At 33.1% G+C, this 25,741-nt stretch overlaps 2 protein-coding genes across 2 annotated transcripts in view; both read left to right on the plus strand.

The window, feature by feature from the left end:
* Positions 1-1,151: 1,151 nt before the first annotated feature.
* LOC114327978 (RING finger and transmembrane domain-containing protein 2) lies at positions 1,152-15,837 on the plus strand. The gene is made up of 3 exons (XM_028276707.2): positions 1,152-2,193; positions 7,797-8,012; positions 8,499-15,837. Exons 1-3 carry the CDS (start codon positions 1,309-1,311, stop codon positions 8,730-8,732), a joined length of 1,335 nt encoding a protein of 444 aa, XP_028132508.1. The 5' UTR covers positions 1,152-1,308; the 3' UTR covers positions 8,733-15,837.
* LOC114327980 (probable peptidyl-tRNA hydrolase 2) overlaps positions 9,767-25,741 on the plus strand; it is a 39,548-nt gene continuing 23,573 nt past the window's right edge. Inside the window, exon 1 of the mRNA XM_028276712.2 lies at positions 9,767-9,944. Within this exon, the coding sequence (XP_028132513.1) occupies positions 9,933-9,944 (12 nt within the window). The 5' untranslated portion in view covers positions 9,767-9,932. The remainder of the gene's footprint in view (positions 9,945-25,741) is intronic.

Here is a 25,741-nt window from a genome sequence, read left to right on the forward strand (position 1 = left end):
CCACACACAATGCAATAATGTTCACATTTTTGAACTGTCAATATTTTTATTTTATCATCTATTGTTTAAAAACAATACAGTTGATAAGATACTCTCAGTTGCGGAGAAAGTATTAATAATAAAGATTAATAATAAAGTCTAATAACCGTGGAACAGAATAAGCTATCTGACAAATTTTAAGATTTGGCAGTGACATTGACAGTATGTAAATATTAAGTATTTATCCTTCAAAATACACTGCTCAATTTTCTACAAAATACGCTTCAAGAGTCGTATCAGTTTTTTTTGGAACCAGGTGTACCTCATAACGCCATATTAGTGTACAATATACATAGTTGATATGTTATTGTACTTTAACTCATATGTGTAATTCTGATTGTTAATAAATGCTTGCAAAAAAATATAAACACTTAAAAAATACAAATCTGGGATTCCCCTAACAATGTTTCCTTGGAATCCCCCTAACAAAAAAGTACTTTCGGTTAAGAAAATTCCCGAGTGTCACCGGTAAGCACCGCGACAAAAAATGAAACGACCAATAGATTCGTTCTAAAATAATTTATCATTCTCTTATGAATGCTTTTAAATCTTTAAATCTTAATTATTATTTATTTGAATATGTATATTGGTTGTGTCTAACGTTAAATTGATTTTAAATACTGTAATAAAATTTATATTTCTCACTAAATTTTGTAAAAATATTTGGTCACATAAAATCGGGCTGGGGCCTAGTGACATTTTGCCAGGACTGGCATATTTAGCCTATTGTTACTTCTTCTTCTTCTACGGCACTACAGCCCAAATTGAGCATTGGCCTCCTTTATTTTTTGCCTGGGCCCTTATGCTTGTCTGTGGCTGCTCTTCTCCATACACGGACTCCTAAAAGGACTTGTGCGCCGCTGTTTACTGTGTCTTCCCAGCGCTTTCTTGGCTTTCCAACCGGTCTCTTTCCCTGCATTCTAGCATTCAGTGCTCTTTTTGGTAGCCTATCCTTTCCCATTCTTATCACATGTCCGGCCCATTGCAATCTATGTAGCCTATTGTTACGCCACTGGGAAAAAGATGTGTATGTTAAATGTATATTAATGTTTGACGTTCAATGACAATTTTGACAACTGCACTGACACTTGACACTGTGACAGATGTTGAAGTTGAAAATAAAATAAATTGAATGAGTAATGACGAGATACGCATACGAGATCATTATCAAAAATTGTTATAAACAGTTGTGAAAAACATTGGCGTGATATAACATTGTTTAGTATTGTGTATACGATCTTTAGACTCCGCGTTTACTAATGAACAAAAATGTCAAGCAATCCAAATTCGAATTTTCCTTTCCATAGAAGCCAGTCAGCGGACTTAACTCATCCTCAGCCCAGAACCTTCTTCCAAACAAACAGCAACAATGTGTTACCCTCAATCTCAGCCCCCGCTTCATTCCAAAGACGAACTGTAGAAGGTGCAAGGCAGCTGAGGGACAGTTTAACCAGTGTCATTAGGGAAATAGAACCTCTTGTGGAGACTGCACGATCAGTAAACGCTGGGGTTACTAATTTTCTTAACAGACCGCAGTCTGAAGTTAACGTTTCTCGACCACCAGTGGAAACTAACAATGACAGTTACTATATAAATCTAGAAATTGAACCCAGTAGGGATCCCGAAGCTCCCCCTGTACAAGACAATGAAAACTTTAATAACACTGTTAACAACACGGATAATAACAACACAGAGGACTCAGAAAGAGCTCAGAACGTCGTGGAAGCTCAGCAGTTTATTAAAGTGTTGTTAAAATATGTTCCTTTTGTTCTGATATTACTGGCGAAGACCCTTTATGACTACCACGAAGGAATTTTTATTCTAGTAATTTTATTTATAACTTTTGCTCATACTAACTCTGCAGTTAAAAGAGAAACTGTTTTAAGGCAAAGAAGAAGTGTCGGTGTGCTTGCTATGTCACTGTTGTACATCGCAGTATGTCTAATATTTATTCATTATGTTTTCGCTGATGATCTACATGATTTTAATGTAGTGCTGAATTTGGTATTGATTCGATCATTTACTCATACTCTGACTGTCTGGAACTTGTTATGGATAGTAACAATAACAGATTTTACTTTGAAACTGATGACTGTATCTATTAAAATATTGTTAACTATGTTGCCTGGGGTTATTATTGATTTTAAAAAAAGGGTAAGTTTTTGTTTTATGCTTGTTAAAATGTTTTTTCTTCAATGGCACTAAAAATCATTTAGGGGGGAGGGGGGTATGGTTTGAAATATTAAATTTTTTTTATTATTTCAAATAAAAGTGCATACTTTCAAGAATACTCTCTGAAAATTTCAAAATAATCGGAGTAAAATTACTAGAGATACAGCTTGTTGAATATCCCTACATTCGACTCACTTTGCCACAACTTCGTGCTAGCACGCTTGAGCGTAGTGAGAAACGTTAAACAACTGTTTGCCTTCTCTTTTGTAGATTACTCCTCGATTCAAAAAACATTCCAATGTGCATCACTTTACGATTTGGCAGACAAATAAGAAGATGAAGATGCAGTTGTCAAAACTTTAAACGCATTTTTCTCAAAACTGCTTTTTCAAATGCAGTGGACATTGTAACTGAAAAACTACTCGGCTGATCTACCTGATATTTTGCACAGCTTTTCTTTAGGCATTTCATGAGGTAACAACGTCGAGATATTTTTCTTTTTCTGCTTATTTTTTGTTCACCAATAATAAATCTGTTGATTTTCACAAAATTTTTACCAAAAATTTCATTTTTTTGATTTCTGATTGATACCAAAAATTCAAAAATTATTATAAATAAAAAAAACTCAACGTTGTGACCTCGTGAAACTCATAAGGTATGTAATTAAATCTTTTTGAATTTTTTGTTTCGTATGATATAGTGACGAGTTCTGATGTCCACCGCAAAATCCATTTTTTTGTGAGCTGCCTGTCAAAATTTGTCACCAATAGCTTATTTTTCAATATTTTGGACTGAATTTTTTTCTAAATATTCTCTGAATTGTACTTAATATGTTTATTCAATTTAAAAATAAAATAATGGTACCATGGCTTCGAAAAAAATTCACAAAAATGTGCTTGATATGTTGATTTCAAACCATACCCCCCCCCCCCCATTAAGAATTAGGTTTGAACAAACGAAAATTTATTTCATCTTCACAATCTTGATTACCAAAGAACAAGATTAACAGAACATTAAAATATATCATTAATAATGAAAAATTAAAATGGCTTCGTTTCTATAAACATTGAATTGTAGTGTTGGCAGAAAAATAAACAGAAATATTACATAATATTGTGGCCACTAAATGTTCAGACAATTAAAAAAATTACCCTTTATTATGGGGTTTCATCGCTACGTGTCTTTACTACTGGAGCAAACCTGTCTGGCATTGTTCTTACTAAGCATTGACACGAGTTAGGGTCGAAAATATCACATAATGCACCGAAATTTCAAGCCAGCTACATTTCTCTGGGGATTGTTATTCAATTTCTATTTCATCTTATGAAACCAATCATTTTTTAGTTGTTTTAGATGGAATATAAAATTCAAGTCCAAGTAGAGATCGTGAGCATTTGCTAGAAGACTATTTTTCAAAATTTTCTTTACCTTCTGGCACCTGATATGTTCCTAGACATGTTCCAATGACATGCACCTCCAAATCATAATTCCTTCGGGAAACTTAACAGTTTTTTTGGGCCAATATTTACGGAATGCTTCATTTTTTACTTCTGATAACCTGTTTTTGAAAATCTTTCATGCAAGCATCAAATTTCGATTCGTCACTAAATATGATTCTGTACCAGTCATCAAAGGTCCATGAAATTTTCAATCGTGCCTATTTGAAGCAATTTGTTTTTTGCTTCTCTGTTATCGGAGGTTCTTCATTTGCCTAAATAATTACATGCAATGAAAAAATTACGTATTCAATAAAAAATTATGATTTAACATAAAAACTGAGTCCTGATTTGTGCATACAATTCTTGTAGCACTCCCTTGATAATTTTTTTCATATTTCTTCAGTCCATTGTACTGTAATAGCTCGTAAAGTGTTGTAATGACCCAGTTTGCAAATTTTCACTAGTAATCTTCGACCCCTATTAGACACAATTCCCAGCCTACCTGAACTTTTGCCTTAACCTTTAACTACACACGCTGGCATATTTTGTACGCCAGGTATAAGAATTCTACTGCAAATATATTTAAAAATTTAATTTTTGACCTTGTTTATATCTCTAACCTATCACTGGAATGTGCTTTACAATTTGGTTTTAGTTTCGTTATAACTGGCGTTCTGGGAAGATCGTAATTTACAGTTTATTATTTGTTGTTTCTGGTGGTGGACAATATACACCACGATTATATTAATATAAGTAGTAATATAAGTACATATTTCAATTGTTTTTTAGTCATTATAGCACAAAATATATTTTTCTTTATAAACAATACTTTTTCTCCTGTAAAAAATCACATTTCAAAAAAATTTTTATTAGTAATTTTATTTATCATGGAATCCAGTTATTCCATGATTCCAGTTATAAATCCCAATTGGCTTACTGAGAAGGAACTCCAAGTATTCACTGATGCCGAATAAGGTTTATAAGAAACAACTAAGTGTAGTTTTTCAAAAGAAATAAATAAATCCGCTGTTTTTAAGTGTATTTTCTTGTGGCATATAAAGTATGCCACGCGTGTAGTTATGTTATAACTTGATGCGCGGGTAGTTAAAGGTTAATGTTGGATATTCCACTCTCACGATAATGCTTAATTATGTCCGCAACTGTAGACTAAGCCAGATCTAATTCTTCAGAAATGTTTCGATTTTTTTTACCCTGACAATATTTTTTTATTTTAATTGACGAGATTTAGTAAGTATGTGTTGTACTTCCACTTGACATTTCCAATAAATATTTTATCATAGCTTTTCGCTAGAGGTTTGATACAAGTAACTGTCAAGAAGCAAGTCATGAATCAAGAAACATACAACTTATGATGATGTAATGTCAAAGTTATTTATTTTATACACAGTAACTAGGTAATTAATTACGAAGATTTTTAGTTTATTTTTCCGCCAACACTGCAATCCAAAATTTATAGAAAAATAAGCCATTTCAATATTTTATTATTAATGATATACTTGAATTGTTGATATGGAATCATCTAAATCTAATATTTTTTATTATTTTAAGCAACATTAAATCTAAATTTAATTTTCTTCCATTGCACCTCTTGAGCTTGAAGACGGAGAGGCAGCGCCGAATAACCTCTCTGAATTTACTAAAGCTAGTTTTTTCACAGTTGATTACCGTGATTGTGTAGAGAAACATACTGCGGTCGGTCAAGCAAAACATAGAACAGGTGGTACTGACAGCTCAAAGTTGCTTACCTGCGGAGGTAATTAAATCCATTTACTAAGGCTGAAAATCAGTACACACATTCTAAATTGAATATAAATAAAAGGTATTATAGTCGGTCAGCTGTATGACGGGACAGAGCCGGTCGGTCGGCCCCAATGAATGTACAGGGTTATTCACTATATTTTGACCTCCTTGTAAACTGCTTTATTTACAGAATTAGAAAAAAAAGGAAAATGCAAAGTTATTCGATTTTTTAATTATGATTTTTTGACATATATATCGTACTAGTGATGTCATCCATCTGGACGTGATGATGTAATCAACTATTTTTTTAAATGAGAATAGGGGTCGTGTGCTAGCTCATTTGAAAGGTTATTCAATTCTCTATGCAGTAATATAATTATTAATTAATTATTCTTCTTTTAAAAATTTGCGGTTTTTATTCCAACTTTTTCGTCTTTAATTTTTAAGCATTTTTGACACTAGATTGTTAAATTATGAGGCATTGTAGTAGGTACTAAAAGTTATAGCCCGGGAGGTAGTCCGGGAAGTAAACATATAAACATTAAGAACATTATTTATACAGGGTGTCCAAAAAATTTTTTTGAATTATTAATTAAACAATTAATTTAATTAAATTTTTTTTCTGAACACCCTGTATAAACAATCATGTTAATGTTTATATTACTGAATAGGGAATTGAATAACCTTTCAAATGATCTAGCACACGAACCCTATTCTCATTTAAAAAAATAGTCGATTATGTCATCACGCCCAGATGGATGACGCCACTAGTACCATATATGTCAAAAAATCATAATTTAAAAATTGAATAAGTTTTGTATTTTACATTTTTTTCTAATTCTGTAAATAAAGCAGTTTAGAGGGGGTCAAAATATAGTGAATAACCCTGTACATTCATTGGGGCCGACTAACCGGCTCTGTCCCGTCATACAGCTGACCGACTGTAATAACTTTTATTTATATTTAATTTACAATGTGTGTACTGATTTTCAGCCTTAGTAAATAGATTTAATTACCTCCGCAGGTAAACAACTTTGACAAGCTGTCAGTACCACTTGTTCTACGTTTCGCTTGACCGACCGCAGTATGTTTCTCTACACAATCACAGTAATCAACTGTGAAATAACTAGCTTTAGTAAATTCAGAGAAATTTTTCAGCGCTGCCTCTTGGACTATTATCTACCTGTTATAGAACCAAATAAACATACCTGCAAGCTATTAAAGTTGGTCGAATGAACATTAAAGGATTTTTTTACCAATCGTAATGCCTCCCCAGAACATGATACTTCCTCCTTTATATTTGTGAACATATCTGTCAAGTTTCCGTTCTTGTTTGTCTTCCTCACCCTCTCAGTACACGAATTCGTTAATCATCTCATTTTACATATCCTACTTTCGTTTGAAAATAGCACACTTTGCCAATTTCCAATGTTCCAGTTTTGGTGTTGAAGACACAAATTTACGTGATCAATCTTGTGCTGGCTGGATTACTCGGGATCGCATAACTTTCTCCTGCTATATAGTCCTTGGGCACACGAACTCTTCTTTTCGTTTCAACTGAAATACTTAAATCTATAATAGCTTTCAAAAGCTGCACATTTCAAATAATATCACCATATATTATATGGTGATTCCATACAAGTTGTATATAAGTATAATGTATTGCAAAAATACTAGATTTGTTGTAAAAGCTATATTTTAAAATACCCTCAATAAGGGTCACATTAAGACAAAACGTTTTCGGATTAAGAAATCCATCATCAGTATTCTAGAAGCCCTAAAATTAAGTATAACCTAATTAATTGAGAAAAAGTTAAAAAGTTGACAGAGGTTTTAAAAAACAAGAACCCATACTTACAAAAATAGCATGCCTGAGCCACCAAAATGTGTTGGGTAAAAACCCTTTAAATGTGAATGGTTATGTTACGTTACATATTTATATAATGGTTAAATGATGTTCCAGATATGCCTGGATGTTACACGGGGCACCCAGGGATGTTTTTTTAAAACCCCTGTCAACTTTTTAACTTTTTCTCAATTAATTAGGTTATACTTAATTTTAGGGCTCTTAGAACACTGATGATGGATTTATTAATCTGAAAACGTTTTGTCTTAATGTAACCCTTATATAGGCTATTTTAAAATATACCTTTTACAACAAATCTAGTATTTATGGTATACAGCCAGCTACAGGAAGTTTATTTTCCTCGTGGATTTTATAATGTATTGCTGATTTCATTCTTTAATTCAATACACAAGGTTGTGAAAATGAATGTTTCCAATAAATATTTGTTTGTCCGAAGATTTAGCTGTTAGGGCTCTTATTAGCTCAGATTCTGTACCTTTAGCATTTATAGATAAATTATTGAATTATATATTTTTCAGGGAAAAATATATTTATTCATTGAAGCAATATCCCAAATGTACCGAAGCATTGCTACCATTCAACCTTGGCTGTATTACTTACTTGAATCCTACCAGGGACCCGAGAAGATAGTAGCCGTGTTCTTGTCTGCATTTTATATGATTTCTAAGGGATCAGACTTGATGTCCAGGGTTAAGTTACTCAAAGTGGCTTGTCTGAAGCTCCTACAGAATGTTGTAAGTATAAAGCCTTTTCTATTATAAGATTTTAATAATTTCAAGATTTTAAATCACTTTTCACTCGTTGAAAAGTTCAAAACAGTATGAAATTCATTCAGAAGCTGTTCTCATTTGATTTGAATCTTTTTAACACATTAACTACCGACTTTTTGCGAGAGTTGTTATCCAGGAGCCGCAAAAATATACAGTCATTTAAAATCAACAGGTTACTGTCCTGATCGGAGTCATGAGCTGTAAAGTATCACTTTGACCCCAATCGGAGTCATGCGCAACGAATGTGTTCACCTTCCTTATTTTTTTTGTGATTTTCTCAATTTCACTGTCCAATGAATCAGATGTGATTCAAGGGTAAATCTTCTTGACATATTAAAAATGCGCTAGACATGGGAGACTCCGGGTATATTTTTCATTAGGACAGTGAAGTTGTTAAAAAATTTTCTGTCACATAAAACAGGTTTTTAAAATAACATTTCGAATTTTCAGAGTATAGGTTCATCTCCCAGCAAAGATCAAATCCAAACAGCTGGAGACCATTGCCCCATCTGCCATGACCAATACGATTCCCCAGTTCTACTCCAATGCAGACATATCTTCTGTGAAAGCTGTGTCACCACTTGGTTTGATAGGGAACAGACTTGCCCCCTTTGTAGAGCAAAGATTGTTGATGATCCATCTTGGAGGGATGGTTCCACCTCATATTTTATGCAGCTGTTTTGAGTCTAATTGGTACATACATACAATGGGATGTGGTATGGTTTTTATTAGGATTTATGGGGACTATAGTGTTTTTTGCACTATTTTACGATCTGTTGTGTGGTTTTATTAAGCAACAATGGGGACTATAGTGTTTTTGCACTATTTTATCATCTATTTTGTGGTTTTATTATACAACTTAGTAAATAGTGTTATATTGGTTCACTGACATACTAAACAGTAATAAATAATGTTATTTTTGGATAATTAGTCTATCAGTCACATCAAAATAGACTTATTCTATTAGAGAATGCCAAAAACAGTATAGTAACCCTTCATTAAGATCTATATACCAATTAGACTATTTCAGTTTCTGTTACTGTACTGATTATACAAGGTAGTTGTTAGATAAGTTTAAAATAACTTGTTGGGGTTACTAAATCCAACATAATAGGGTTGTTAAATCCAACTATAGGCAGTTAATATGACAATATATGTGTCTGCAATATATCATGTACGAGGGTCATTCGCAAAAAAAGATTCCCTATGCCGCTGAGAAAGAGTGCGATGTACTGGGAGAAATCTGGCAACACTGTCTTACACATCAACATTCCCTCGTTGTTGGCCTTTGCTATTTAGAGTTTTCAACACTTTCATTGTTTTCTCTATATTTTAGATTTTTTCGGTATTGTTGTTCCTGATATCGTGTTTTATTCTTTTATTATTTTATTTATTTATTATTTTACATATTATGTCAATATTTAACATTTTACAACAGTGGTTTTGCTCATCTAAAGTCTTTTGAACCGTTTTAATCTACCAATGTTTGTGTTTATCCCCCATTATCAAACTAGGTAAAGCAAATATATGTTTTTTTTTAATAAGCTGCCTCTATTTGGATAATAAATATGTGTAATCGGTTGTTGATTACTTGGAATAATTTAAACTGATAAAATTCTAGAATGTGTGATTATTAAACAAGGTTTAATTTTTTTAGTGTTTTGTTTAAAATGATTAAAGATACAAATATTTGTTCACTATTTAAGAGTAAATAGTAGCGCGTCATCAATATTTTTGTTTTTCGAAAGTTCTGCGAACTTTCAACAGTGAGGTAAAAGTGCGGGCGTGCATGATTTGGACGCTAAATTTAAAATTCGACGCTGAAAAATAAAATTACCTGTTTCTGCATACATGATTTGGACGCTGGGTCTAATTGAAATGTAAATGGAAAGTCAGGTAATAAAATTCTAGAGATTAAGCTTGATAAGGTTTATTTGTCACTTTGAAATAAATACGACATACATTTTACGAAATGGTATCGATCGATACAGTTAGTTTGATACTCATATATCCTGTCTCTAACGAACATAATCTTTTTTCTACTCTTTGGATCTTTAAGTCTATTACTTTCATGGACACTATTAATTTTAATGTAAGTTTCAGTTTGAAAATTTTTTAAAACATCAATAAAATGGAAAATATTTGGATGAGCATGGTAAAAATTATCATTAAAACGCGAGTGGAACGATTCACACTCGTGATTATGTTCTAGATTAATTCGGATCACTAACTTTTCTGGCCCTTTCGTCAATATCTTCGCTTTACACGACCGTTTTACGCACCTCCAATACGTTTCTCCCGATTTTAGTACTTTATCTTGAGAAAAAGTAAAACTGTTCACTTTGAGCAAAATTTTACCACGATTACTTACTAACGTTGAAATTTCCATATTCACTATTAGTTTATATTCCTGTCTAGTACATGAGTTATTGTAAATAGACACAGGTTTATGGATTACAAACAAATTACCAGTTTGTTTTTTGCGGGAAACGAAAGTAATTAGTTTCGGTAGTACCGTAAATAAATTATCGATATGTCATCAGATGTTACTATACAGAATGTCTCACCAAATAAATCCTATTCTACCTCTTACTCTACATCAGTGGAATTTATACAACCCGTTGGATGTGCATGATTTGGACGCTAAATTTAAAAGACCCAAAGGAGGAAGACCCAACCCTTCGGTCCTAACTTTACTTTCTGGCAGCGTCCAAAACACGGGTACTTTTAAGACCCTCAGGTACTTTAGCGTCGAAAACATGCCCGCCCAAAAGTGCGTCGGTAATTCGACACTGACAGTGACATTTATTGTACTATCAAAAACAATAATTTTGCTCATAGGGGCACTGAATGTTGACGAGTCAGTCACGTTCGATTTCTTGCTATAGAAAATCGATTTTTAGTAGATCCAATGTGACACAAAATCTAGGCATGGGATAAAAAAGTTTATTTGAAGAAAGTGTATTTTTTTTGTTCTTCTTAATGGCGGTACAGGCTACTTTTTGCAATATTTTATTTAGTTATAGAGTAATTTCCACATACTAACACATTTCTCAAATTGGGCTTTGTACCGCCATTCTTTATTATATTACGAATATGTGTGCCAAAAATCTCGACAAAATATTCAAAATTACAGCTGCAATCTTGGACCGCGTTTGTTGCTACCTGATGATCGCTACTGTTGCCTCTTAATTCGTTAGTTGTTTGTTGTGCAATCTCAGAATACAGGGTGTCGAGAAACTCTCCCTAACATACGAAGACCGGAGATTCCTCAAATAATTCTAAGGCAATTTAACCCAATTCACTTAGTCCGAAAATGCTTCCTAAGGGAGCTAGAGCTCTTTGAAGATGGCGTCTTGTAATTAGTTTTTTTTAATACCTCTAGAACGATTCTATTTAGAAAAACTGAAACTGGTACGCCTATTTTTCTTCGAGAGACAAAACGATTCCATTAATTGCGAATTTCTAGTAGCGGTCATAGGCGTCTCTTTTGGGTAGGGCAACGATTATTTTATCACATAACTTTTTTGTCTTTAACTTTCAAGCATTTTTGATACTGGATTATTAAGTTGTGAGGTATTGTCTGAAGGTACTCTTGCTTTAAATTGGTAGGATGCACCGTTTTCTAGAAAAATTTATTTGAAAATTTTTCGTTTTTTTGAATTGGAAATAAATTTGAAAAAAAAAAGAATGTGTGTGTACTTTGTACACACGTAAGAAGTTATACTTCTATTATATGATTTCAACGAAATAAATATATTTTCGAACAGTTTATTTATATTTTATTTATAGATTAAACTAATTTTTACTTAGTATTTTTCAAAAAAATGTATTAAAACAATACCAAAAAATAATAAAAAAAAAAAAATAGAAAACACCCGGATTTGAACCGGGGACCGCTTGATCTCCAGTCGAACGCTCTACCACTGAGCTATACTCATTTTGTTTGTGCGGGTGCGGACTACAAGATTTCTCAGACATAGTGTCAAATAGACCAAGTGACGTATAAAAATAGATACTTTAAATATTACTTATTATCTTATTCCCGGTGGTAGACAAAAAATCCAAAGATACAAAAATTATAATAAATATATTTACTAAAAACACTAATATATTCTTTCCACACCTTTTTTGGACTAATACATACATAACTTAAAACATTTAGCAACGAACTCCATACTGTCTGTGTGCGCATGCGCACAGAATAATAAAAATTCACTCGCAATCACGCCTAAAGAAGTTTAACTTCAAAAATTTCAAAAAACAGAACGGTGTATTTTACCGACTTAAAGCAAGATAAACTTCTGGTCTAGAATATCTCATAATTTAATAATCTGGTGTCAAAAATGCTTAAAAATTAAAGACAAAAAAATTATGCAATAAAATAACCGTTGACCGGCCCAAACCGGACGCTTATGACCGGTACTCTGGAAGATAAATAAAGATACCAATTTTCGTTTTTCTAAATAGTTTTTTTTTTAATTTTTTCAAATTCAAAAAACGAAAAATTTTCAAATCTATTTTTCTAGAAATCCGTGTATTCCATCGAATTAAAGCAAGAGTACCTTTTGGTACTAGAATACCTCAAAATTTAATAATCCAGTGTCAAAAATGCTTAAACGTTAAAGACAAAAAAGTTATGCGATAAAATAACCGTTGCCCTACCCAAAACGGACGCCTATGACCAGTACTAGAAATTTGAAATTGATGGAGTCGATTTGTCTCTGGAACACAAATAGGCGTACCAGTTTTTGTTTTTCTAAATATAAACGTGGTGGAGGTATGTACATATTAAAAGAAGAATGTGTGTGTACTTTGTACGCACAACAGTTTATTTGTATTTTATTTAAATATTAAACTAACTTTCTTACCTACCACTTTTAAATTTTTTTTATTAAAACAATACCAAAAATTAAAAAAAAAAAGAATATGAATCGTCCGGGATTTGAACCGGGGACCTCTCGATCTCTGGTCCAATGCTCTACCAACCAAGCTATCAAGCCCCGTCTGCGTGACGTCTCGGATATAATTACACATCACGGTGACAAATAGATCAAGTGAAGTATAAAAATAATGTTATAATAGATATTTTATTATCTTACTCCCGAGGAAGACAAATCCAAAGACACGAAAATTATAATAAATAATACATTTACTAAAAACACTAATAGGTATATTCTTTTAATGACTTATTTGCGCTGATACATACATAACTTGAAATATTAGCAACGAACTACATACTGTCTGTGTGCGCATGCGCCCAGAATTATAAAATTTCACTGTCGATCGTAAAGAAGTATAACTTCAAAAAATTAATTACAAGGCGCCATCTTCAAAGAGCTTAGGAAGCATTTTCGGACTAGACTAGGTGAATTGGGTTAAATTGTCTTAAATTTATATGAAGAATCTCTGTATAAATAGTCCTCTAATCATTTTGAACAGAATATTTTAAAAAAAGGACATTAAAATTTAAAGCCAAATTATTATTTTTATAAATAATGTACATAGGTATTTAGACATATCTTAAGATGTAAATAGAAAAATAACGTTGGGTTGTAATAATTGCTTGAATGATTTTTTGCTGTTTTTCACAAAAAAAGTGATTCTCATAAATAATGTTAACGATTCTTGAAAATAGACTGCAATTCATAGACAAAAAATTCATCTATAACAAATGATACGTTCATTTATAGAAATCCATGGATATTTCCCATAATTTATTCCTTATTTTTAATAATCTTTATTCTCCTGTTTCACCGTATTTTTTTGTATAATTTCTTCTGTCATTCGATCCACTTCAGGTGCTTCACCATACTTTAACGTTTTTATTGCTTCTTCTAGTTCTTCCTCGGTTATTGAGTTTTCTGTGTTATCTTCCAGTATATTATTTTGTTCTTCATTAATGTCATCTTGGTTTTTATCCATTAAGAATTCTTCAAAGTGATATTTCTATCTTTTTACTATTTATTTTGTTTCATATTATTAATTCTTCACTTTTATCTTTAATGCTATATATTTCATGTTTTGTGTACTCTTATCGTCTTCAGTACTCTGTAGAAGAGCTTTTGCTAACTTTTGCTATCTTCCATTTTATCTCCGAATATCTATCTAATATTTTTACCTTTTATCTTTTATTTTCACAGTTATTGTAATTCTCGTAATTTTATTTAAAGGGTTTGTCAGAGTATTTTAACAATTTTGTAAGTGTTTTGTATTGCGATGTACTCGTTCAGTCTGCCAATTTACTATAGATGGATTTTTTTTCTATGGACTTCCCAGAAACAAGGATTTAAGAATCTTACAAGCTTCTCTTATGTGTAAGAAGTTGGTTCTATGAGGTTAAAATGGTTTTATTTTAGAATAGACAGTCTGGGTTCACCAATCAGCTACAAAAAATTATAATTGCAATCTTTATATATTTAATAGGTTCCATGACATCTCGTAACGTGACAATTCGTAACCCACAAATGTTCGACAATTCGTAACGGCGACTGTTCGTAACTATACATATTCGTAACGGTATATTTCGTAACGCCAACATTTATTTTTTTTATCAAATTTAGTATTACTGAATTTATTCAAAAATGCATTTTGTTTACTTTCCTATACTAAAACTAATTGTACTTTTTTAAGACCACTTCTTTTTCTTTTTGCACATATTTTTGCTCATATGACAACTAAAGAATTTTTTTAAATTCTTTATCTTGAATTGTCACTTTAAAGTAGTAAAACTAAAAACTTTAAAGTACTAAAACAACATTTTTGTTTAATTTAGTATTATTTTGTATTTTGACAACGACACCCGTCTTGGGCGTCGAAACGTTAATAATAAACGTTAATACAATTGTGGCTTATTTCCCATTGAAAATAGTTGATTAGTAAGACTAAGGGCCGGTTGTTCGAACGCTAATCAACAATAATCACTATCAAATATTTAATTACTGTCACCAACTGTCAATGTCAACTTTGATTGGGTTGCTGAAAACATTATTGATTATAATTATGAGATTAGTTAATAAATTAACATAACAATTATGAACATAATTGATTACTAATTTCATAATTGTAATCCATAATTATGTTTTCAGCAAACCAAACAAAGTTGACATTGACAGTTGGTGACAGTAATTAAATATTTGATAATGATCATTTTTGATTAGCGTTCGAACAACCGACCCTAAGTCTGAAAAATGATTAAACAAATACAAATAATAATAATGTTTTTATTATAATAATTAATACAATTTATGTGAATAACCTGGATAACGTATAAACAAATGTATAATTTTAAAAGTAAGCATATCTATTATTTAATGTAAGTAACGTAATGTAATATTTATTTAAGGAACAATAACAGGGCGACAACCTTTAATGATATTTCTTGTTGAAAGGACACGTAGACTTTTTTTATTTATTTTAAGACACAAGACATAATTTTAAGAATATATTTCTATTTCTCCACGAAATATGAAATGTGATAAAAGTGTATCTTGATGCTGGTTTCCACGGTACAAAAGAAAACAGAATAATTCAATTTTGACGTTACGAAGTGTGGTAGTTACGAATTGTCGCCGTTACGCATTGTCCGTTACCATTTGTGGGGTTTAGGAACTGTCGCGTTACGAGATGCCTTGTCACGATTTAACAATGTATAAATTAATTTAGTGCAAGTTATTTTGATATAAATATTATAGTGAGGTCCAGCAATTATTATATTTGTGATATATTGATTATTTATATTTACATTTTTCTCCGTTGTTGAACAAGGAATAAATGTTTTTAATAAACAGGGAGTATTTTATTTAACGAGTGAAGTCGATACAAAGTTTTTTTTATCAAAACCCAGTGACCTTGCAGCCCACTTACTCCAAGATTATTTTTGCTGAACCTAAATCGTTGTGGTTATGTCCAGGCGCGGATACAGGGGGGGTCAACGGGCCCATGGACCCCCCTATTGTATTTAGTCCATAAGTATTTTTTATTATTTATTATTTTTTTCTGTTAACTCTAAACTTTAAGCCATCAGTACAACACTAAATTACACGACAACCGCTTCCAAAGAATTGAAAGAAGCCATAAAATCTAATAAAACAACCTTCTCTGAAAAATAATCTGCAGGCGCATTTGTTTGGGTACAGGTGGAACCATAAACAACGGAAATATTTTTCTCAATTCAAAGAATAACAAAAATGATATTATAAAATGCAAATACATTACACTGGGTATAAACCTTATCTCATAAAAAGTCACGTTTCAAATTTGCGATACAATAAAGATATAAAAATTTGTATTTTACTAGATAATCCATGCGTACCTACCCATCCAACGACCAGTGAGATTAATAGTCGTAAATTGTCTATCAATCCTTTTGATACCGTAGGTATCTGGGATTATATAGTGTATTTTTATCCTTAGAGTAAGTGTGAGTTGTATGGCTAAATCTGGAAAATATAATATTTGAGCAGTGTTGCCACAGGTCTTGGACAAAATTTCGGGATACTGCTCCTATTTTTCGGTAGAAATCGTCTTTCGGTAGATTTCATTGTTTTCGCTTCTTTTGCTATCACATTGCAAAAAATGATACTTTAGGTACGAGTATTTAAAAATAAACTACATTCATCATCATATAATGATCAATAATCACCATTCATCATAAAAATCATTCAAAGTCCAAAATCGGTATACCTTAAAAAATGTATTTTCTCGGCTTTCTAGGTATTACAGAGCAATTTTCTTCATTTTTTTTAATCCAAAGTAACTCGAGTAGAGCCGTCTAACTAACACAATACTAAATATCAAGGATGCTTTAGTTTTGTTATAAGGAATTAATTTATTTATAATAAAATAAACCTGCATATTTTTTCCTGTTGTAGACTTTTTAAAAAAACTTCCACACGTATACCTATTAACGTTCAAAATACAAATATTCTTATTTGAAAGCTGTATAATTGTTTAAACAAGTTAAAATTTTTTGTTTTAATAAATAATAGTTATAAGCTATTAACATTTATAAATTACTGCAAAAATAAGGGTTTTTGCAATTATCTCCAATTGTTTATGTATTTCAAATTAGAAACTATTAAGATCTAGAATATTTATATTTGAAACATTTTTCTCTAAAATCTACAAGGAATGTTTTATAGGCAAAAACATGATTTTTAGACTTTATAACCGTTTAAAAACAAAACAATATCGGATATTGAAGGACAATATCGGATATTGAAGGACAATATCGGATATATACAATAAATTTCTCAAAACTTAAAGGTGTTTTAAGATTTTAATATAGATACTATTTTTAGTTTGGAATTATCTTCTGTATCAAAATAAGCCACAATCCTTCAGTATTCGCTATTCAGATTCAGGTAGATACATTTTACTCCCAAAATCATAATATAAAAGGACAAAGGACTGGTCATAAAATTGATATCGGTAAATCTGTATCTGCTGGTTTGCACATTGTGTCACAAGCTAGTAAAAGGAATTCAAGAATTCTCGAAAATCGACTAAACTCTGTTACCAAATCTATCCGCTAAAAATAAATTTCCTAATAATTTTGATTTTTCGGTAGAAAAAAATCTGCAGAATAATTTGAAAATTAAGAATTTTGATTTTTCGGTAGAAAAAAAGGAGAATTAGGTAGATCGGTAGATTTGACAGGTATTCGGTAGCTGTGGCATCACTGTATTTGAGGTAAGTCTGCCCCCCCCCCTATTATGCATTTCTAGATCCGCGCCTGGTTGTGTATATTAATTGCAATTAATGGGATATATAACAAAAGACTACTGTTTAAATGAAGCGTATTTGAAACTCTGACAAAACTGTAGTACTTACTTATTCCTCTTCACTCTATGCGGAGCATAGGGCGTCAACTGTCTGCGTCCATTCTGTCCTGTCCTTTGCACTGATCTTTATTTCTGGTCAGGTTTTCCCAATAACATTAATTTCTTTCTAGACACTTCTTTTCCACGGGTCTACCTGGTCTTCTCTTTCCATGTGGTGTGTATTCTAGTTCTTGTCTCGCTATGTCTGTGTCCGGTCTTCTTAGTGTGTGCCCCATTAAATTGCATTTTCTTTTGTAACTAAACTGCAGTAAATCTATTATGTTTTCAATTTAAAAATCTTTTAGTAATATTTTTAATATTTTTCAATATTATTAACGTTGCTATTAGGATTGAAAACTTTACCTTTCAATTGCCAGATGACGCCAGTCACCTAATCCATACACGTCAGTTGCAATGTGGGGATAAGCTTTCATGGTTGGTCACTTCGAGTATGGAGCATCAGGCCTACGCCTCTCCGAAGATGACTCCAATAAGAGTCGAAAATCGTCGGTTCAGAGTGCTGGACTGCGCTCCGTATTCTAAGTGAAAAATAAGATTGTTTTTCCTTAGCATTGCAACTGAATAAAAATGGTATACATTTTTATTATAAATCTATTAAATTGTTAGGTTAGGGTCAATCTGATGGGCGCCTAAACTGCCCTTCCACCTTACCTAAGAGGTCTATTATGGCTTATCCCTAGTTTAAAGTTGTTCCTTCAGATAGTCTCCTTAGTCAGGTAGTCAAATGTATTGAGCCGTATCCTATGCAACCCTGGGTAGTTGGACAGAACGTGTTCTGCCGTCTCGTCATCAGCCTGACAGAATCTGCAATTCGCACTTTCCGTCAGTCCGATTTTGTTCGTCTGCCCCTTGAAGCGAGAGTGTCCCGTTAGGAGACCTACGCTAGTACGCAGATCACTTCTATTCATATTTAGTAGATCTTTGGAGCTCTTCTTCGAAGTTCTCCAAAGTATTTTCGAAGTTCCCCATTTGTTCACACTAGTGGGTCTTCATCCGTGCCACCCAGTCCGATGTTATTTTGTTGGCTGTGATTCTTGGCATTAGAGCCTCCATCAATTCAAGAAGTACGGGATGCAATAAAACACCTAAAAAATAATAAATCTCTAGGAAGTGATGGCATACCAGCGGAACTTATTAAATATGGAGGTGCTACTCTGATTAATCAAATATATAAAATAATACTGAGAGCCAGAGGCGTGCGGTCCATGGAAGCGGGGGAAGCGCCGCTTCCCTATTCTTCCATATAAGAAAATACATATATTATTAATTAGTATTTCATTATCAACAATGTTTCCCTAATCTAAGTAATCTATTATGTAACTAATAGGCATTGAAACATTATTAAAAACTGATCGCATACGAACGGTCTCAAATAAGCACACAATTCAACGATTCAGTCCGGTCCTGACAGAAGCGCATCTCAAAATCGCTGCTTGTCATGCATTTGCCCCATTCAAAAATTGGTCAGGGTTTAATAACCTCACCCGCTAGTCATGTTCCTTTCATGCGAATTTTGATACGCCTAGAAGCGCTCGTCGACCGCTTCCGATTCCGAAAACAAGATGCGGAGTCTGTTACTGCTGCTATAAGGGGTAGGTATTTAGGTACAAATGGCTCGATTTCAATTTTTTTGCTTAATATTTTTACTAATATTTTATTTGACATTTTGAGATTTTTCCTTTTACTGATATTTTATAGTACCTACGACATTTTACAGACGAAGTCAAGTGACATTGCATTTTGTATAACACAATTTGATGACTTATGATGATTAAAAAAATGAGCTGTTCAAAAATATTTGGGATAAAGCTGAAAATATGGGCTTCGAACCTAAAAGAAAAATAATGATGATTGATATTGTCGGCGAAAGAGAGACCTATCGACGATTATACATCGAAATTTTTGATAATATTCTACAACAAATGAATTATCACTTTGAAAATTTTAAAGAAATAAAATATGTAGAATTATGTAATTTTAATATGTCTAATTATAATTCATTAAAATCTCCCACAGAGGTATGTACCTATTTAATTCAGTACGATTAAATTATGATTTTTTTTTTGATAATCTAGCTTTGCATTCTCAGTTAAATGTCATTTATAAAACACCTGAAATTAGTGATAAAGAAATACTTAGGAATCGGTTGAATTTTTTGAATACTACTGGTTTAAATCAGTCTCTATGTGAAGTGGGCAAGTTGTGTGAATTAAGTAGTAGGTACTAACTATCCCAGCTACAAGTGCATCAGTTGAATGAAGTTTTTCAGTATTAAAACGCATCAAAAGTTTTACAATAAATTTTACAAGTGAAGACAGACTTTCCAAGTTAGCCCTATTATCCATTGAAAAAGAGTGCATTTATTAAACAATTATCAGAAAATCCAAAATTTTACGACGATGTTATCGACAAAAAATTTGCATTGGTTGATAAGAGAATAGGACTCAAGTATAAGTAAATAAGTGTCATATTGTTGAAAGTCGTGTGTTATGGAAGGTGATTCGAAATCGGAATATAAAAACAATTTTGAATAGAACTCTTCTTTTTAAGTTTAAAGAAACCAAGCCTGGAGCAGGGACTCGACCCTGAGCAAGCAGTACAGATCGATGATAAGTCACTAGATATACGATATACTAAGTCACTAGAGTCACTAACCTGCATTGATCGGAGTAGGATTTCGTTTGTGAGTTCTTGTATCCAGGACTCCCACATAATAAGCACTTTGCTGATACAGAGCCCATATAGCGCATCAGAGTGCTATCGGAGGGGAAGTGGATAGTATGAAGCATTGGGGCGGGATGGAGTGACGCCCGCTTATAAGAGTAAATCCTCCTTGCCTCAATGAATTTGTATCACCCGAATCTCATTCTCAAGGCGTGTGCATGTCTCTCAGACTGGGTTAAACACTATACCTAATTTTTTGTAGTTCTTGTTTTTAGTCGATATAAGTTAACAGGTAATACATTAGGTATACACCTATTAAGTAGGTATATATTTTGATCTCGACCCTCGTAAGAAAATATTTGTTAAACCCTTATTGAATCGCTAATCGTAAAAACCATAGGGGAATAACCCTGTTTAATACAGCTTACAAAAATATTTTTGAGTATCTTATATGGTCGCCTAAGTGCACATTCAGAGGAGCTTCTTGGAGAATATCAAAGTGGTTTTAAGCCTGGTCGATCAACAACAGACCAGATTTATGTGCTACGGCAAATACTGGAAAAAACCAATGAATTCAATATCGACATATACCATATTTTTGTAGATTTTAAATCGGCCTATGATAGTGTCCTAAGAAATAAATTGTATGAAGCCATGGATGAATTCCACATCCCTGATAAACTGATAAGATTGGTTAAGGCTACATTGCGTAAAGTTGTTTGCAAAGTTGAAATACAGGGCGAACAATTGCAGGCGTTTGAAACGCATGTTGGGTTGCGACAGGGAGATGCGCTGACGTGTCTCCTTTTCAACATAGCTCTGGAAAAGGCGGTCAGAGATGCCCGAATAGACAACAGAGGAAATATTTTTAATAAATCATCCCAAAGTTGGTCGAAGTGCTGGACAAATTCACATACTTAGGCTCCCTGATCACCAAGGAGAACGTTTTTTTTTTTATTGGCTTTAGGATTAGACCATGCGGCCAGAAACAAAGTAAATATACATAAACATAATATATTATCTTATCTAAACTATCTAATTAGTAATCTAAGTTAAGGTTATCTAAGTCTGACCGACCTTTTTGTTAAGAATAGATATAATAAACATTTTATTTTCAAAGTGAATTTTTGCTAAATTAATCTTAATAAAAATTTTGGGATAAGGACAAGGGTCACACTTTTCTCATTTAAGGGTTTTTCTTTTTTCTTAATAATTATTGATTACCTACATACCCACCCAACACGGTAAGGCAGGCATGTAGGCAATCAAAAGGAAAGACATTTAAGGTTACAAGCCTAATCTAGTCATTCTATAACTTAATTTTACAGTCATATAGGAAAAATAAAATAAAATCAAAAATACGTTTATCACTCAGTGCCAAAAGATACATAACATTATAGGGACCGTAAACGTTTAAACTTCTTAAATTTTTTGTAAGAATGTCCGACTGATGTGTGTATTTCTTACAATTAAAAAATTCATTGCAAATATCACAAAGATTGTTATCAATTATTTTTATTTTGTATAAATGTGCGGATAGCAAGCATGTCCAAATTTCATCCGAGATATGGTTGTTATGGAACTTCTCGGATAATAAAAGGAGAACGTTATGACGGAAGAAATCAAGCGAAGGATAATCTTAGCAAACAAATGCTATTTTGGACTGAGTAGACATATGAGAAGCAGAAAATTAAGTCAAAAAACAAAAATAACCATATATAAAACCCTTATACAACCAGTGTTAACATATGGATCGGAGACATGGACCATCTCCAAGGCAGATGAAAACCTCCTGCTTATATTTGAACGAAGGATCCTGAGAGGAATATTCGGTAGCATCTGTGAAAATGGTGTTTGGAGGAGGAGGTACAACTACGAGGTATACCACAGGTATAAACAAAAATTTGGTGGTAAAGACGTAGCATCTCTTATAATAGGAAGACTAAGATGTGCAGGACACCTAGCAAGATCACAGCAGAACAACCCTCCTAGAAGAATTCTTATGTCACAACATGTGGGAAGTAGAAATAGGGGTAGGCCAAAACTCAGATGGAAGGATGGTGTGGATGAGGATGGGAGAAAAATAGGCGCAGCAAACTGGCAACGGTTGGCAATGGATAGGACTGACTGGCATAATAGACTTGGGAAGGTCGAGGCTTTTCCATAGGGCTGTAGCACCATTGATGATGATGATTCTTGCTAGACCAACAACAGGTTCTGGGCCTATGTTTATTTTGCTCTTCCTTGTAAAATAGGTCCTCCTTTTCGATCCTTTAATACCAGTATATCCAGTATCCAGAGTAAACTTATTTTATTTTTTCCGATCCGAATCAGATTCAGAAGACAGTTCCAAACTAACTTGGAATCAATCCGATACAATTCAAGTGCTTTAATACTATCAGATATAATCTTAATAGATTCGTCTCTGCAATTCCTGGTGATTAGTTCCTGTAGGCACATCTATAGCATAAATTTCGGTATGGAAGATAGTGATTACGTTGGCTTTCACTAAGGCTTAGCCTTAGTTTATGGAACAGTACTGCGTAGCACCCAAAAAAAATTCTTGCAGCTGCTTGAAAAAACAAATACTGAATATCAAAAATGAATAACCATTTTCAATTTCGTTGCAACACGAAACTACAGCCGCATCATTATTCTAGTCCAATCAGAGAGTGCAGCAAGCACCTCTACTGGTTTCGAAACTTATTAGTCTCTCATCAGGAGACACATATGCTGCGCTCTCTGACCCAACTAGGACAAACCCGGCGTGCAGTCGCGGATTGCAACGAACGAAATGGCAGGGATGCCCTAGCGGCAACTGCTAACAAAAAACTAAGTTTTTAATCTAATAGCACATAAAACAACATCCAAAAATGTTACTCTACATCCTTCTTCTTCTTCAGCCTTCAGTAATCCAACTTTGGACATAGGTCTCCCCCAATTCAATCCAGTGTTGTCTATTTTGCGCCACCTGTTTCCAGTTGTGTCCTCCAAACTTCTTTATGTCATCGGCCCATCTCATTTGTGGCCTTCCTCTACTTCTTCTTCCTAACCACGGTTTCCATTGTTGTATTTCGTGATTCCATCTTGTATCCTTCAGTCGGGCGTTGTGTCCTGCGAAGCTCCATTTTAATTTGGCAGCATGTTCCCCTGCGTCTTTTACTTTGGTTTTGCTTCTAATCCATGTATTTGTTTTCTTGTCTATGAGCCTCACCCCGAGCATTGATCTTTCCATCGCTCTCTGTGCCTTTACTATTTTATCCATATTGGCCTTGGTGAGTGTCCACGTCTGTGAACCATACGTAAGTATAGGGAGGATACACTGATCGTAAACTCTGGTTCTCAAATATTGTTCTATTTTAGTGTTTTTCAAGATCCAACTCAGTTTTCCAAATACTGCCCACGCTAACCTTATTCTTCTAGTAATTTTGACAGTTTGATTTTCTTTGTTAACTTTCATTATCTGTCCCAGGTAGATGTATTCGCTTACTGTTTCTAAATCTATGTCATTCAACGTTATTTTTGTAATGTTCGGTATATTCGTCATTACTTTTGTTTTTACCTAAGTTCATCTTAAGACCTACTTTTTCCGAAGCTTGAAATAGTTGCGTCATCATGGTCTGTAATTCTTCGAAACTTGTAGCGAATATTACAATGTCGTCAGCATATCTCAAATGATTCAGTTTTCTTCCAGTAACATTTATTCCTTCATCTACCCAGTTAATGTCTTTGAACACGTCTTTAAGTCCCAGTGTGAACAGCTTTGGTGAAATACCGTCTCCCTGGCGAACTCCTCTGTTGATTGGTATAGCTTTGGTTTTCTCATCTATTTGTATTTTCATTGTAGCTTTCTTATAAATATTATGTATGAGCATTCTGTATCGAGAATCTATCCTGCAGTTGTTCATAGCTCTCTCTATTGCCCAAAGTTCTATGGAGTCGAAGCCAATGTATAAGTTCAAGTGATATTCATTGGCTTTCTCTATTAGCGTTCTGACTGTAAGAAGATGATCCGCTGTACTGTAACCCTTTCGGAATCCTGCCTGCTGTACCGGTTGATAGCTATCAAGCTTCGACGATAGCCTATTAGTTATTACTCTCATAAACAGTTTTAGTCCAGTCGGGTTAGACGAATAACAGGCCTAACCTTGCATTAGGAGCTGCCCCAAATTTTATTTTTCTAATCTTTAGGGAGGGTCAATATTAGTCCAAATTTAAAATCTCGACTGAATTCCACCGTTGCGTTAGCCGCCATCTTGATTTTAAACGAGAACCGTTTTTGCTCAATATCTCCGCCATTTTAAATTTTTTGACAAAAAGTGTAGAAACTAAAATTGTTGGAAATGCGATTTTCTATAATTTCATTTATTATAATTTTTTTCGTGCGGTCGATATTTTCCGAGTTATGAGGGGAAAATAGTGACAGTTGGAGCATAATTATTGTATTATTGAATTATTTCGTTTATTGTTAGTTTTACAACAAATATGTACCTATACAAAAATGAAGAGAATTAAATTCTACACAATTTTGATTTCTTTCATTTTTTTGCTAAAATTAATATTTAAGGTAGTACGTATGCGTTAATGGCGCGTTTTTGTTCAATATCTACGCCATTTTCAACTAAAATTGTTGAAAATATAATTTCCTACAATTTTTTTTAACAATTTTTTTCATGCGGTTGATATTTTCCGAGTTGGTACATGGGAAAATAGTAAAAAGTGGTGGGGGGAGCATAATTGTTGAATTGAATTTTGTTTGCGAGCTGCCCCAAATTTTATAATTCTATCCTTTAGGAGAGATCAATAGTAGTGTAAATTTAAAATCTCGACTGAATTCCGCGGTTGCATTAGCCGCCATATTGATTTTAAATGAGAACTGTTGTTGCTTAATATCTCCGCCATTTTCAACTTTTCTACATAAATAGTGGGAAAGAAAATTGTTGGAAATGCAATTTCCTACAATTTCTTTGGCACAATTTTTTTATACGATCAATATTCTCCGAGTTAAGGGGGACAATAATGGAAGCGGAGGGGAAGCATAATTATTGAATTGTCTCATTTATTATTAACTTTACGACATAAATACCTAGGATGTTGGATAAACGAGACACTAAATCCGGATGAAGAAATTAAAACTCGTATAGAAATTGCAAGAGGAGCATTTATGAAACTTAGATCTATTCT

Source organism: Diabrotica virgifera, chromosome 2 (assembly GCF_917563875.1).
Source record: "Diabrotica virgifera virgifera chromosome 2, PGI_DIABVI_V3a".
In the NCBI taxonomy this organism is placed as follows: domain Eukaryota; kingdom Metazoa; phylum Arthropoda; class Insecta; order Coleoptera; family Chrysomelidae; genus Diabrotica; species Diabrotica virgifera.

Coding starts and splice junctions, on each gene's coding strand:
- LOC114327978 (XM_028276707.2), top strand. CDS start 1,309: ATGTCAAGCAATCCAAATTCGAATTTTCCTTTCCATAGAAGCCAGTCA. Junction 2,194..7,796: donor TTATTGATTTTAAAAAAAGG/GTAAGTTTTTGT, acceptor TATATTTTTCAG/GGAAAAATATATTTATTCAT. Junction 8,013..8,498: donor TGAAGCTCCTACAGAATGTT/GTAAGTATAAAG, acceptor TCGAATTTTCAG/AGTATAGGTTCATCTCCCAG.